General features: G+C 35.1%; 2 protein-coding genes across 4 annotated transcripts; one reads left to right on the top strand and one right to left on the bottom strand.

Moving 5' to 3' along the window:
- The first annotated feature begins 807 nt into the window (after positions 1-807).
- Positions 808-5811, top strand: LOC132164108 (uncharacterized). Of its 3 annotated transcripts, none has more exons than XM_059574528.1 (7): positions 808-921; positions 1377-1454; positions 2371-2520; positions 2657-2730; positions 2865-2983; positions 4003-4086; positions 5391-5811. In XM_059574528.1, the coding sequence occupies exons 2-7, from the start codon at positions 1448-1450 to the stop codon at positions 5428-5430; spliced, it is 474 nt and encodes a 157-aa protein (XP_059430511.1). In that variant the 5' UTR covers positions 808-921; positions 1377-1447; the 3' UTR covers positions 5431-5811. The 3 variants fall into 3 exon arrangements, with proteins under 3 accessions (XP_059430511.1, XP_059430512.1, XP_059430510.1); XM_059574529.1 differs by having other exon boundaries at positions 809-921; positions 5406-5811; XM_059574527.1 differs by having other exon boundaries at positions 814-921; positions 5411-5811.
- Positions 5812-6056: 245 nt separating this feature from the next.
- Positions 6057-12164, bottom strand: LOC132164156 (DNA polymerase epsilon catalytic subunit A-like). Its single transcript, XM_059574590.1, has 9 exons — positions 10967-12164; positions 10840-10888; positions 10343-10503; positions 10193-10259; positions 8753-8863; positions 8413-8583; positions 8098-8310; positions 6868-6974; positions 6057-6688 (listed from the first exon to the last, which is right to left on the bottom strand). The coding sequence occupies exons 1-9, from the start codon at positions 12139-12141 to the stop codon at positions 6328-6330; spliced, it is 2415 nt and encodes an 804-aa protein (XP_059430573.1). The 5' UTR covers positions 12142-12164; the 3' UTR covers positions 6057-6327.
- Positions 12165-13409: the final 1245 nt, after the last annotated feature.

Below are 13409 nucleotides of genomic sequence, written 5' to 3' on the forward strand. Positions count from 1 at the left end.
AAGATTTCAAAAAGAATGCTGACTTGACAAGTTGGATAGCGCGATCAGAATGAACAACTAGATTTGCTCTCAGTTTAATGACAAGTTGACAACTGTGAGCTAGTTGTTGTATTCCCGACTAAGGATTAGGATTTGGAGATAGCGATCATAGGCAGTTGTTCTCGATTGCTAGTGGGCCGGTATGGGCCAAACTTTCTAATTGGAATCTAAGCTTATGAGTGGAGGCTCAGTTCCCAACAATACCCATGGTCAGTGAAGGAAGGGGGTGGCTGATATAGGTAAAAATAATAATTTTTAAGGGTATTTCTTTTTTTCTTTTTTTCTTTTTTTTCATACCGGCTATAGCAAAACAATTTATTAGCCTTTGGCCCCTGCCCATATTAAACCATACCTCTGTCCTTGCCTATGGTTGATTACACCTTATACTCTACCTTGGGATAAAATATATCATCACGTCCAAACAATCGGAAATAAATTGAGAAACTTATTACTAAAGAAGCAAAGTTTTCTTTTAAATTGAGTCGGAACAATTTTTTTTTTTTTCAATTAAATATTTATTTATTTATTTTGCATGTCTACTAAGGGAGAAGAGAATTCGAACTAATAACCTTTGCTTCATGAGGTATGATTCTCAGTCGATTAAGCTACCATTTAGAAACAACGAAGTATATTAAATTGACATGTGGTGCTTACTACTAAATAATTAAATTTATTTGATAAGTTTTATTGCTTAATTTTTTCACAATATAGCACCACGTGACGCTCATAATTTGTAAATGGGCTGTAACAAAAATTGTGGGCGTCAATATTCAGTCATGGCATGGCATGTTGTGTAAAATACGTTCCAAACAATTTTTGTTTTTTTTTTCCTAAAGGTCTGTCAGTTTCCTCACTCGATACTCTCCGCGGACATTTGCGCTGGTACGCTCGTTCTCTCTCTCTCTGCGCCATGGGGTCTTCATATGAGTTGTTCTGATCCGCAGTCGTATTGAAAATATCAAGAAACCACTTCGTTTCCGACCACATGGGATCAAGATTTTGTGGCTTTATATACTTTAATCGTAATGGAACACTAAAAAATGGGTCTAAGCTATGCCGTTTATCTGTTCGATGAAATGCTCCAATAATCTGTGTGTTTGTTTGTCTATAAAAAAAAAAAAAAAAAAAAAAGTGTGTTTGTGTGTTTCTCTTTGCTTTAATATAGATTTGGTCCTGTGTAGAAAATGGGCAACCTTTTTATCTGTTACTTGTTTCAAAATTATTTAGCTAACTTATTAAAATCCTTACTGTGTAGTTGTTGCTTTTTAAAGTTCATTCCTTCCTCTGGTATTTTCTTGAAGTTTCTTATTCTGTGTTTTGTGTCTGATGGTTTCCAGGTTCCATTGCCCCACTTGTAATTTAATTGATCATTGGGTTTTGGTAGTGGAAGGGTGACAAGGCAGCAATCATGGATGGTAAGGGAAACCTAACACTTACTTACCTGATAGTTTTCTCATGTGTTCTTCAGTGAATTAAGTATTGATGTACAGCTAAACACTTCCAAGATACTTTTTTGTTTTAATTTTAATTTTTTAATTTAATTTAATTTAATTTATTATTATTATGTTTTTTTTTATGGATATTTTGCTTGACAATGGTGTTGGGATTTTATGGAGTTAGAAACTTATTTTCACGAGAAGTGTAGGGAGATAAAAATATATTTTTGAGTACTGGAGTTCCCTAAACATTCTGTTGCCGTTGTCAAGTTATATTTACATGACGTGTAACAGAATCTGCAACTTTATTGGAAATCTGTGGACATGCAATCTGTTTGTTCCTTTATCTAATGTGTGAGATTTTAAGTACATTTACCCAATTGATAACTGAAGAAACAGATATATGTGAATGTGTTATAATATAATTCCTGATGTCAGGTCAACTTCTATTTATATAGCATGCGGAGTTTTGGTTTTTTCAAGAATTGTAGTATAAGCTTCTATATTTATAAAATGTCAGCATTATGAGACGTTCTAAAGCAGCTGGCTTCAAACCAAAGCCGTACCATTCATGAATATATAACTTGCTAAGTCTTTTTGTAATGCCAGTGCCATATTGGGTTATTAGGAAATTTATAGCCAATGGTGTTAATTTAGCAAATACTTAGTTCTTTTCCACCTCATATCCAATAATATTTGCCTAAAAGTCTTGGCTTTAGGCAATGCTTTGAGGTTTACTCCTCAATCTATTGAGATCTAAATGCCTTGCCTGATTTCTTTTGCATATTAAGAATACCGGTGAGAATGACACAGCTTGTTCATCCTAAAGGAAAAATTGCTTTTGAGCATATAACTAAGTTACTCATGAATTTGTTGTGGTGTTTGTGAGCTTCAGTTGATTCACAACCAACTATGGAGGAGACTATTCTGGTTGGTGACGATCTGATGATGGGGCCACCATCACCTCTCATTCCACCAGAAATTGCCTCTCATGTGCTTGAAGGAGTTGATTTATGTGATGGGATTCTGAGGAATCTATTTTTGTGTAAGTTTTTCATTTTTATTTATTTGGTTGGATTTACTCTTGCTTTGGTAAAACCTATTTTCTGTCATTGTTTTTTATCTTTTATAATTCTAGGACAGAATACCAATCAATAATAATTTTCTACACTGTGATGCAGGCTTGCAAATCAATGACATTGAGCCTTTCTGTCAAGATGAGATTGCTTTGTATCGACAATGCACTGAAAGAAGGGTGAGAATATTGTTATTCTGCTTCTCTTATTTTCCGAGTTCAATGTTTATTGTGTTGATGAATTTTTGGACCTGTAACTCAGTATTCCACAGAACTCTAAACTTTATCAACTATTTAATGTTTGTTGTTTGCAGGATAAGAAAATAAGACAACGACTTCAAGATAGTGAGCGCAAATTGGGTTTATCAATGCCTTTAGATGAAGCAAGGGAGAGAGCTGCTCAACTTGAATCAGAAGTTACATCACTAGATAGGTATTTTTCTAGATGATGGGCTGTTTTTCTTCAAGTGATTATTATCTCGCAAGGTCTTCTTTTTTATTTATTTATTATTATTATTTTTTTTGTTTCTTGTTAATAATGATGTGCAAAGCAAGTAATACTGATTCCAGCAATGGGCAATAGAGATTGTTCCATGCTTGTGTCTCCTCCTATGCTAAACTTAGATAACCATCAACCTTTCTGGCATTGAATTTATCTTCATATCTTTCCCATTAATGTAGAGTTCCTTAGCATAGTGTAACCTAAATTAGAAATGAAACTCCATGTCTGCTAAGTATAATGTAGATGCGTGCAAAAGGAAATTTTCAACTATTCATAATAAGGTAGAATAAAATGCAAAGGGCATCTTTCAATCCTTAGGCACACCGTTGATATCATACTAGAGTGTAGTCTCTATATACCTCAAACTACAAGAGTTCACCAGTATCAGCTTTTGTGCGCATATTAATAGGGTTATAGCCAGTGATATGGAGTAGTTTAATCACTTACTGCTATTACAGCTACTCCTATGATCATGCTTTAAAAGTCTTCTTCGAAATATACTTCCCCCCCCCCACCCCCCAAAAAAAAAAAAAAATCTAATCATATGTATGAGGGTTTGAGCACCCAAATCCTCGTAACCACCACATATTATTTTGATATAAGCATGATTAGAACTTCTGAGGATTAATATGATTGTGACCAAAAGTTTTACACTGACTGTCAACCCAAAGTATTTACCTTTCTCCAAGCTTTTGACTGGCTTGGTGGAATGATAATGCCCTAAAAGCAACAAGTGGAGTCCCTTGCCAATCTTATTTACCTACCTAAGTTCTGTTCTTCTAATTACATTACCCACCCAGAAACGCCTTTTGGTCAGCCAATAGTATTACTATTCCCTGCATTCTATTGGAATCATATTCCTATACACTTTGCTTTTCATTTCTGGTCATATGCTTCTTGCAGTTATCTTTGAAAGTCATTCTTAGATGCCATTGCTCCTGCGTTTGTAGGCGCTTGATTCTTGCTAGTGGACTCGAAGGCATGGAAGGATTTCGCCAGAGATGGAGCTTGCATGGTCGCCTTACAGATACCAAGTAATTTTTTATCATGCACATCCTTATGTTTTCATAGAGCATGCATGAAAGGCATCTTTTAGCTCTTAATTCTTCTAGGAGATTCGCCATTAATGATTTTAGTGATAGGTCACTTGTTTGATTTCTCCTTACAAATTAAGAGGCGTTTGAGAAATAAGGTATCAAGACTTTTGTTCCAAGGTGGGCTAAAGACAAGGAGAATTGTATGAGATGGGTTAGCCATGGTGCAATGGAAACCAATGGTTGCTCTGATGATGAGTATGAGTAAAGAGATAAAAGGATACTTAAAATAACATAGTGGACTTTGTGAAGAAGGACGTGATAAATGGCAAGTTGATGATTATATGGCTGTAGATGGGATGGAAAGACACATGTAGTTTGCCTCAATTAGTTGATAAATGATTCGCAGGAAAATCCAAGCCCAATTAGTTAGGTTAAGGCTTGTTTGTTTTTAGTTGACTAGTATAGGTTAGGAGTTGATGAATTCGCTTAGGATTTGGCTTATACATCAAATACATTTTTCACCAGAGATCTCTTGTTAAAAAGTAAATGAACAAGATTGCAAAATTGGAGGATAAGGCAACTTATTTTTTTACTAGAAGCAATCTTGTCCATTCATGTTTTAACTGAAAATCTCCAGTGAAAAATTCAATGGATGTAAGCCAAATCCTTTCGCTTAGAGGTGAGAAGTGGTGAAGTACAATGAAAATTCGCGGCAATAGCTTTCTATTTTGTATTAAATCAAGGTTCAAATTTAGGACTTCTGCTATGATACAATGTCAAATGACCAATTATCTCAAAAACTTAAGATGATAAAAAGTGGTGAATTTGATCATTTAGTTAAGAGAAATTATTCATTTCAATATTTTTCTTATCTCATCTTACAAATCAACTATTAGATTTGTAGACTTATGTGGACTCCACACAAATTCAGTGGTAAACCCTACAAATCTAATGGTTGATTTATTGAATTTGTAGGATGATATGGAAAGAATATGAGAAAAATATTGACGTGAATAATTTCTCTTTAGTTAATATTTTAACATTTTGTTCAAGTGATTTCTATAGATTAGTGTAGTGTACCAGATAAATAAATGGTCTGAACCCTACACATTCAACTGCTATTCATGCATAGCAATGAGTAGGTCAAGGATTATTTCTCTTGCATTTTTTCTTGAGTTGCAAAAAGGAAATATTTTGCAAAAAAATATTTATCCTGATTGTTTTTCCTATTCTTGATGCACCAGCTGTTTAGTTTTATGTATTTCTGAACTTTTATCTTCATATTGGCTGCAATCATATAGCTGTACTGGATTAAGTGCAGGAGAAGGTTGGAGTCCTTGAAACAGGGAATGGAGAATAGAAAAAAGGATGAGCCTGTTGGAGGTTCGACTGCCAAAAGATGGTCTTTTTGGTGAAGTGTTCAAGAGGCTTTTCTTCGGTATGATTATTGGACATGCTCAGCACAGCCTGGAACAGAAACATACACCAAGCTCTTAGTAAGCTGACTGTGTTCAGAGTTGGAGTTTATTATGTCATAATTAGCCATCTAGGACATTCGAGTTGGACGTGTTTTGGTGCTAAATAATGCATGAATATCATGAAGTTCTGTTTTATTACTGCAAGTCTGTGAAAGGGTATTGCCTTCAAAAAGCAACAGGTATATATGAATAGCCAGTGTAAATTAGCATATCTTTATGAAGAAAATGGAGATTTCCTTTGTTTCTCTATGTTGAAATTTTCTCACCGAGGTAACGAGAAGCACATTGCCTCTCATTAGCAACCTGTGGATGAACATCAATCTTGTTCCGTTGAATGACAAGACTTAAACATAATAACAGTTATAAAAAAATATTTTCGAGTAAGAATAATTATAAGGCTATTTTTTTCTCTCTATTAGAACCAGTGCATGGGCTCTACTGAATTTGAACTCTTCAATATTCAGTTATTCACAAGCTGCAACTTCATAGTCAAGGATTGTACACCATGTACACATATTTCATTGATGAATGAATCATTTCAAAGTCATGTACAGCTTTCTGATATCTTACACGATTACACCAAAACACTATACAATTAAATTAACCAGGATCTCCTCTAGCCATCCCTCTCTGCCTCTTCCTCTGGAAACCCAGAAGGAAAAAGTGGGGTTAAACCTAATATTATAATTTTAATCTCTGCCATTTCAGTTATCTTTTGTCACGAATCTAAACGAGCATATAGAAAAGCAAAGGAGAACAGTTATCGAAGTTCTAAAATCCATGAGGTACACTCTTGGAGAAGTTGAAATTTCTGATGAATAGCAATGTTCAAGAAAACCTGCATCTTACTCCGGAACTCACTCAAATCTTCTTTGCACCTAAATGAGCCAGCGCATGCACATTGCTCGGCTAAATGTGCAGCTTTCACCTGTTGGCACCGAAGGCACACCAGATCCTGCAAGTGGTAGAGACGTTCTCTCTGTCGTACGATTTGAAGAAGAGCATTCTGCATGATCTCACCATCATAAGGCTGGCCACATTGTGGCACAGCACAGCGCCACTCCTGAGCCAGTAAAGCTGAGTCACGGCATAAGTCCAGGTCTCTGCAGTCGTTGCAGTAGCTATCCAGAAAAATGATAAATAGTAAGTGAATCGTTTGAACCTCGAAAAGGTTAAATATGATAATTGGATCCGAGGGATTAAAAGAGAATGAAAAGAAAAGAACAAAAAAAGTTTTAACTGAGTACATTTTGAGTGTACTAAAAAAGATTTTTTGGAACCTTCTAAGAAAACCTCTTACCTGCAAATGACATTTGGTAAGATGAAGGATGGGCAAGGATCATGAAACTCAGCTTCTGGAGCAAACTCTCTCACATGTACATATTTTAACAGATTCTTTCTCATGACCTGTAGAATAGGGGCACAAGAACAAACTATTACGTCACTGACCAAGCAGACCCATATAGGACATTTCTACCAGTTACACTTTTCAGAAAGAGTTGATCCTCTGAAGATGAAAGTACAGAAGAGTTCAGTTGCAAATGAAATAAAGTTAAGAAGATATTCCGGCAAAATCTGAAGCTTGCATGAGAAAAGAAAATTCCAATAGTTTCAACATCATATGCATGTGTATTGATATATGATTACTGTTTTGTTGTTTGTATATACCAACTAATCAGAAGAGGTTACCGGAATCAGATTCCTCAATTTTTAACATCTAGAGCAGTCTCTCATTCAATTGTCAACTCGCCAGCGAGCATGCAAATTGTTTTTAAAATAATTATTATATGAGGCAGTATGAGGAATTGCATTGACTACATGACAAATGCCTACGTTAGAATTATTTAGTTTCACGACTAGTGGCTGTGACCATTAGTTGATCTGTCTGACATTTTTATTTTTTTTTAATAAGAAAGGAAATGACATTTTAATTTATATAGATACTTCACAGCAATCCCATCATGAAATAGGCTGTCCATGACCAAACTGATGAAAACATATCAAATTTTACCATTAGAGCTTTTAAGTGATGCAATAGTTGTCAAAATTCCTCGTTGAGTACAACCTTGTCAAAACCAGAATTCCAGACAAGATATTGGGGTCAAATATATAAGACAATTAAAACAGTTTTGATAAAATAAAATAAAAAATTATAAAATCTCCAAATGAGCTAAGTACTAGAAAAACAAATTCAGTCAAGGATCCAAGGAAAAACCAAATAAGCAGGCATACATGAAAATAAATATGAACAAAAAAAATTAGGTACGGCTTAATACTTTTTCTATAAAGCAATAACTTCTAGAAATTGGAGAGCACTCCAACAGGAAAAATACCAAGATTTAAAAGGGTAAAAGAAATAGAGAACAGATAAACCCACAAATCACTAGATGAACCATCTAATTACTAGGTTTCTTTGCAAATATGAAGATGTCAAGCATACTGCAGAAATGTTCCGTTGCATCAGACTTAGCATGATGCTTTGAGTCGGAAAATGATTTACAGAATATGGTGCCAAATGAACAAGTATTACCAGAACATCATGTTGAACATTTTGGTCTAGGGCCAGAACAGCACAGACATGCTTAATGAACTCGAGCGCAGCATCCCCTTTGTGGATTTTATCAGTGACTTGTGGGAGCCCGGAAGATATATGCTGGTCATTTTCAGTTCTGTTCATCCCCTTCATATGAAGAATGGTATCGCGAACAATACCCAGAAGTTTGTCTGTGAAGTAAGAGCTGATCTATAGAATGTCAATAAGAAAACAAAAAACAAATTAGTATTTACGCACAATGAGGAATCAAAAAGTCATACAACCTTAGGCTATTAACATTGTCATTCATACCTGCCCTTTAAGATATTCTGTCATATGTGATTCGAAACTCTCAGCAGCTGTAACAGTTACCGATGGGGTGCATGAGTTGCCATCTGGCAAAGAGGTTCTTATTGCAGCTTGCTTTCGTGCATAGCTCCAGGGAATATACATAAACTGAGAGACAATAAAAACAAAATGGTCCTGCAGGAAGCACAGAAGATGATTTAACCACTCAGCATCTGGAAGATGAATCCCCTAAAAGTATAAATTTGTATGATAGTGACATTTAACTAATAGAACTGAAGCATTAGTTTATTAATCTACTAGTTTGCCTTTCATTGGACCGCAAAAACATTACTGAGAAACTTGCCTGAATTTTCTTGGGTAAGTATTCAGCAATATTCCAGCTCGACACAATATCCACTTCAGATTCCTCGTGTATGATATCATCAGCTTTGGCCGGAATTCCACCATAATTATACTATTAAACATTAAAGCAACATGGGTTAATAGGAATAGAGTTCTCTAATGAACATTTATGAACACAAATGATCTTAATAGCCAAAGCACCATAACATCTCCATGTCTCAAATATATATGGCTTTTTTTCCTTAATCAGTTCTCAACTCAACGTTAGCATCAGCGGAAGATTTTTTTTTATAATGCCAGGTGTCAAGATTAAAGGCCCGCGTCAACAGAAGGGATAGCATAATATGTTCCAATGCCACTATAAAACAATTTCAAGATTAAGTCTCTTGACTTATAGTACCCTTCGACGGCTTTGTGTCTTCTTATCGGTTCAACATCGGTTTGTAAGCTTTTAGTAATATAGTAGATACAGCAGACCTGAATTCTCAAAAAGTTCAAGATTGTATCACACTGAATTATGAGAGCTATTGAGATGACGGGCGTTTTTTTTTCTTTTCTTTCTTTTATATTCTTATAATTTTGTAATTAGTTTTATTAGAGGGAAGTTCACATACCCTCCTCAAACTACCACCAATTGATAATGTCCTCCCCAAAATTACCAAAAAAATTGACAATGTCCTCCAATGACAATTAATATATATATATATATATATATATATATATTTTAAAACTTAAACTATTTTATATATATTTTAAAACTTAAAACTATTTTTTAAAAAATAAAAATAAAACCAGGATGTGAAAATTAAAACTATTTTTTATTTTTGAATTTATTGGAGTATTTTTGTCTAATTGAAAGAAATTTAAAAGACATTTTTGTCCTTTTTTTTGGCCTTAGGGGAACATTATCAATGTTTTGATAGTTTAGGGAGGGCATTGTCGCATTTAAAAGTTTGGGAGAGACATTGTCAATTGAGTGGTGGTTTGAGAGGGGTATATGGACTTTTTCCTTTTTATTAAAATGTTTACACCAACATAAGGATCTTCATATTTAAGTCTAGAAACAGTACTGACCCATCCCCAAACAGATACGGACATCAACACATGACTGTAAATGCTTGTATTTAACTCAGGCTCATGCAACCTTAAGCCTAGCCAATTCTACCAATTTCAAGCCAAGGTAAACAATCCGTCAGTTGTAGCTTTACCAATTTCTGTATCAGTGCCTCAAATGCCTCCTAACATGACTACTTTATGCAAATTATTGATGGTGTTCCAAAATTATGAATGTCAAAATATAATGTGAACTCTCCAGTGACATGGACACTTACAGAAGATATTAGAAATACTGAGGTCTAATACTTTAAACTTAGCAAATAAAAAGCCATAAAGATCCTATGTAGTGCAAACTATGTTACAAGGAAGAGGCAAGTGACCAAACCTGATCCATGAAAAGCAGGGAATGCCAGAAGTTCTGTGGCTCAAGCTCAATCCACTCGAAAAGGTCTCTACAAATCAGCAAAGACAGAATTACAGGATGGAAGACAAGAAATAAAATAAATCTACTTGAAAATTCTTGGTTGACACCAACCTGGTTTGTATTGTTTTAAGCAAGCTATCACAGTAAGCTTTGGCAGCAGAGAGATCAAATTTGCCTGTGTCTATAATAACCTTCGAGAAGTTTGCAAAAACAATTGTGGCACCCAATTTCCGAAACTCTGCCAACAATAGTGCAAACACCTTTACCATCACCTGCAGATATTAAGTACAATCAAAAGAATTCATATATCAGTTGACCAGGCCTGCTTTCAGATATAAATTCTCATATTAAATGAATCACCGCATCCTAAAAGGCACAACAATTATGAGAAGGTTACTTGTCTATGAAATCATTTTTCTTTCTTCTTTTTTTCTCTTTTTCTTTATAAGTAGAAAAGAATTTAAGTCGTTATCAAAATTTCCCATTACTTTCTATAAGAGGAATACAAGACAGTTTGATAAGAGAAGGAAGAAAATTAAGACACAAGAATGAATTAGAGCAACTTCTAGCTCTATTTGCACCCTAGACATGATCCAACAAGTATTTACCTTGTGAAGTATGCGGTGAAGAGCTGGGTCATGAAGTTTTGATTGTGGACTGAAATATAAAAGGGAAATCAGTAAAAATTTGTGCCAAAAACAAAAAGTATTCAAATCAAAATTAAAATTCTGCAACCTGCAGAGCCATCGATATAGATGTTGCAATATTGCATCAGCGTATACATTTCCAAATGTGACTGCATCAGCAAGGCACCTTTGGATCAATTGTTTCAGAACACGGAATGCAGGTGCACATGAGGTATCCTCATCAATGCCACCCTGTTCATTTAGAACATGTGCTCCAGAATTCATCTCCTGGTCATATCCAAACAAAGCACCACCTTCCATTTCATTCACTTGGTTGCTTTTCAAAAGACCATTTACAGCTAGGTGATGAATCTTTAGCTCCACAGTTATTTTTCTATATGCGCCAGGATATGTAAGGACTGGTTGATGGACTTCATCAGCAAAACAGGTATCTTCTTCATTAATGCCTCCCAGATCTGGAACACCATCATCAGATATCCAAAGTAACTGTTGCTGCTCACGTAATGCTCTTGAAAAGAAGATATCTGCTGTAAAAATGAGCCAGTCAAGTTCAAAATTCCCTACTGGTACATGGGCATATCTTGAGAGAGAGATTCTCTCATTCAACCACAGGGAGGATGCTGCACACCGTTGCATTCCAATTTTTGCAGCCACTTGTTGCCACCCAAGAACCTGATAGTGACTATCACGAGCATTGGAAGGAATGTTCACACATGGGAAATCATCTAGAGCTCGTATGCCTAACTTCATTGATTGAGCATTTGGGCATTCAATAACAGCAATTGTAGGCCCATGATGTTCATGTTTGTGCTCATTTATTGCTCTTTGCAAAATCTTTTCAGCATCCTTGACATAGCCAACATAATCCACCTTGACAATGACACCATTACTGGGAGGAGGTGGTTCAACAGAAACAGCTTGGCAAGCTTCACGGAATTGTTTCTCAAGAAATGACGGTGATAAATCTTTATTTTGATAAGGATTAACCACCAAAACAGATATTGTTCTTGATGCAGGAAAATACCCAATATAGATAGCTCGGCCTTCAGAGATGCTGTGATACAAGTAAAAGAAAGAGATAGATTGTTCCAGATAAGAACATTCTGTTGTAGTTTTCATGTGAAGTTCACTCAGACTCCAGCCATCCTGAACATTTCGTTTCTTAGCTGTTTTGTCCACCTTACATACACAACCAATCTGGAGTATAGCATTAAACTCCAATGGCACCTTTGTCTCATATATCCCCTGATAAAAGGATTGCATTTTAATCAACCCACTTAAGTAGATATTTCAAATGGAAACTGAAATTGGTAGCATATGAGCAACTCCAGCCCCACTTACAAATGAGTTCTGAACTTTTCTATTTTAACCCTTAGAAGTGGAACTTCTTAGAAACTTTATTTCAAGTTACACGCGCACACACACATAGTATTTATATACATTCATTACACACACACGCACGCGTGCACACAAACCCACTCATATACACACAAATACACGTCTATATCAAGAGTCACAATTACAATAAGTCAAGCTATATCTATTACATTATGAAGAGAATCCCTTTTTATCTTTTTATGTACTTTACATGTTCTCATTACAAAGAAAATAATACTATAAAAAATAATAAGAATGAAGTTATACGAGTCAAGCCAAGTTTATACAAATTCAGCTTGTTTAATAATGAGCCTAATCTTGTGTTCAAAGGTCGACTCATTTATTAAATGAATTGAGACCGAGTCGAGTCTATTCAAGCTAAGTCTATTCGTGAGCGGCTTTGTTCGTTTACAGCCCTAGTTTCAACCAATAAGTTCACTAGAGGTTCTAATTTCTGTATTCACATTTCATAACTAAGATGGATATTCACAGGATCCTTAGAAACTAGCATTGTGGGGGACAAGAGTAATAAGTCATATAAAATTACATAACATACAGTAACCAAAACTCACTCACAAGTTTAGCACAGTTAGGAAATCTTTTGTAGAAGTTTATCCTATTATGCCTTCCCGAGGTTTCTAAAAATAAAAAGCAAAAGAAATTGCATATGATGCCTCTATCACACCTTAAAGAGTTCTTAAGGTCATCTTAAACACAACTAGGCGGAACTTGCTGGACTTCTTGGTGCCTGATTACGGATTGCAACTTGCATAATGGATAATAAAGTCATAAGTGGTACTCATAAGTCTAAAATTTGAGGAAACTTCACTTACACCCCTCAAAGTATAAGCGGTTTTGTAATCATAACCTTGAAGTTTAAAAATTTGCAATGTCGGTATCCCATGTTTCAATCCCTTTTAATTTCACCCATTTTTTGTTAAAATGTCCAAAATGCCCCTTGTTTTTTTTAAAAATGAAACAAGAAAAAGGTTTAAAATTCTGGTGACCCACAGCTGGCCGTGGGTCAATACAAGCTCTTTTTTTTTTGAATTTTCACTTCTTTTTTTTGAATTTTCACTTCTTTTTTTTTTTTTTTTTCTTAAAAAATGGGGCATTTTGGGCATTTTAACAAAAAATGTGAAATTGAAAAGAGC

This window comes from Corylus avellana, chromosome ca10 (assembly GCF_901000735.1).
Source record: "Corylus avellana chromosome ca10, CavTom2PMs-1.0".
NCBI lineage: Eukaryota > Viridiplantae > Streptophyta > Magnoliopsida > Fagales > Betulaceae > Corylus > Corylus avellana.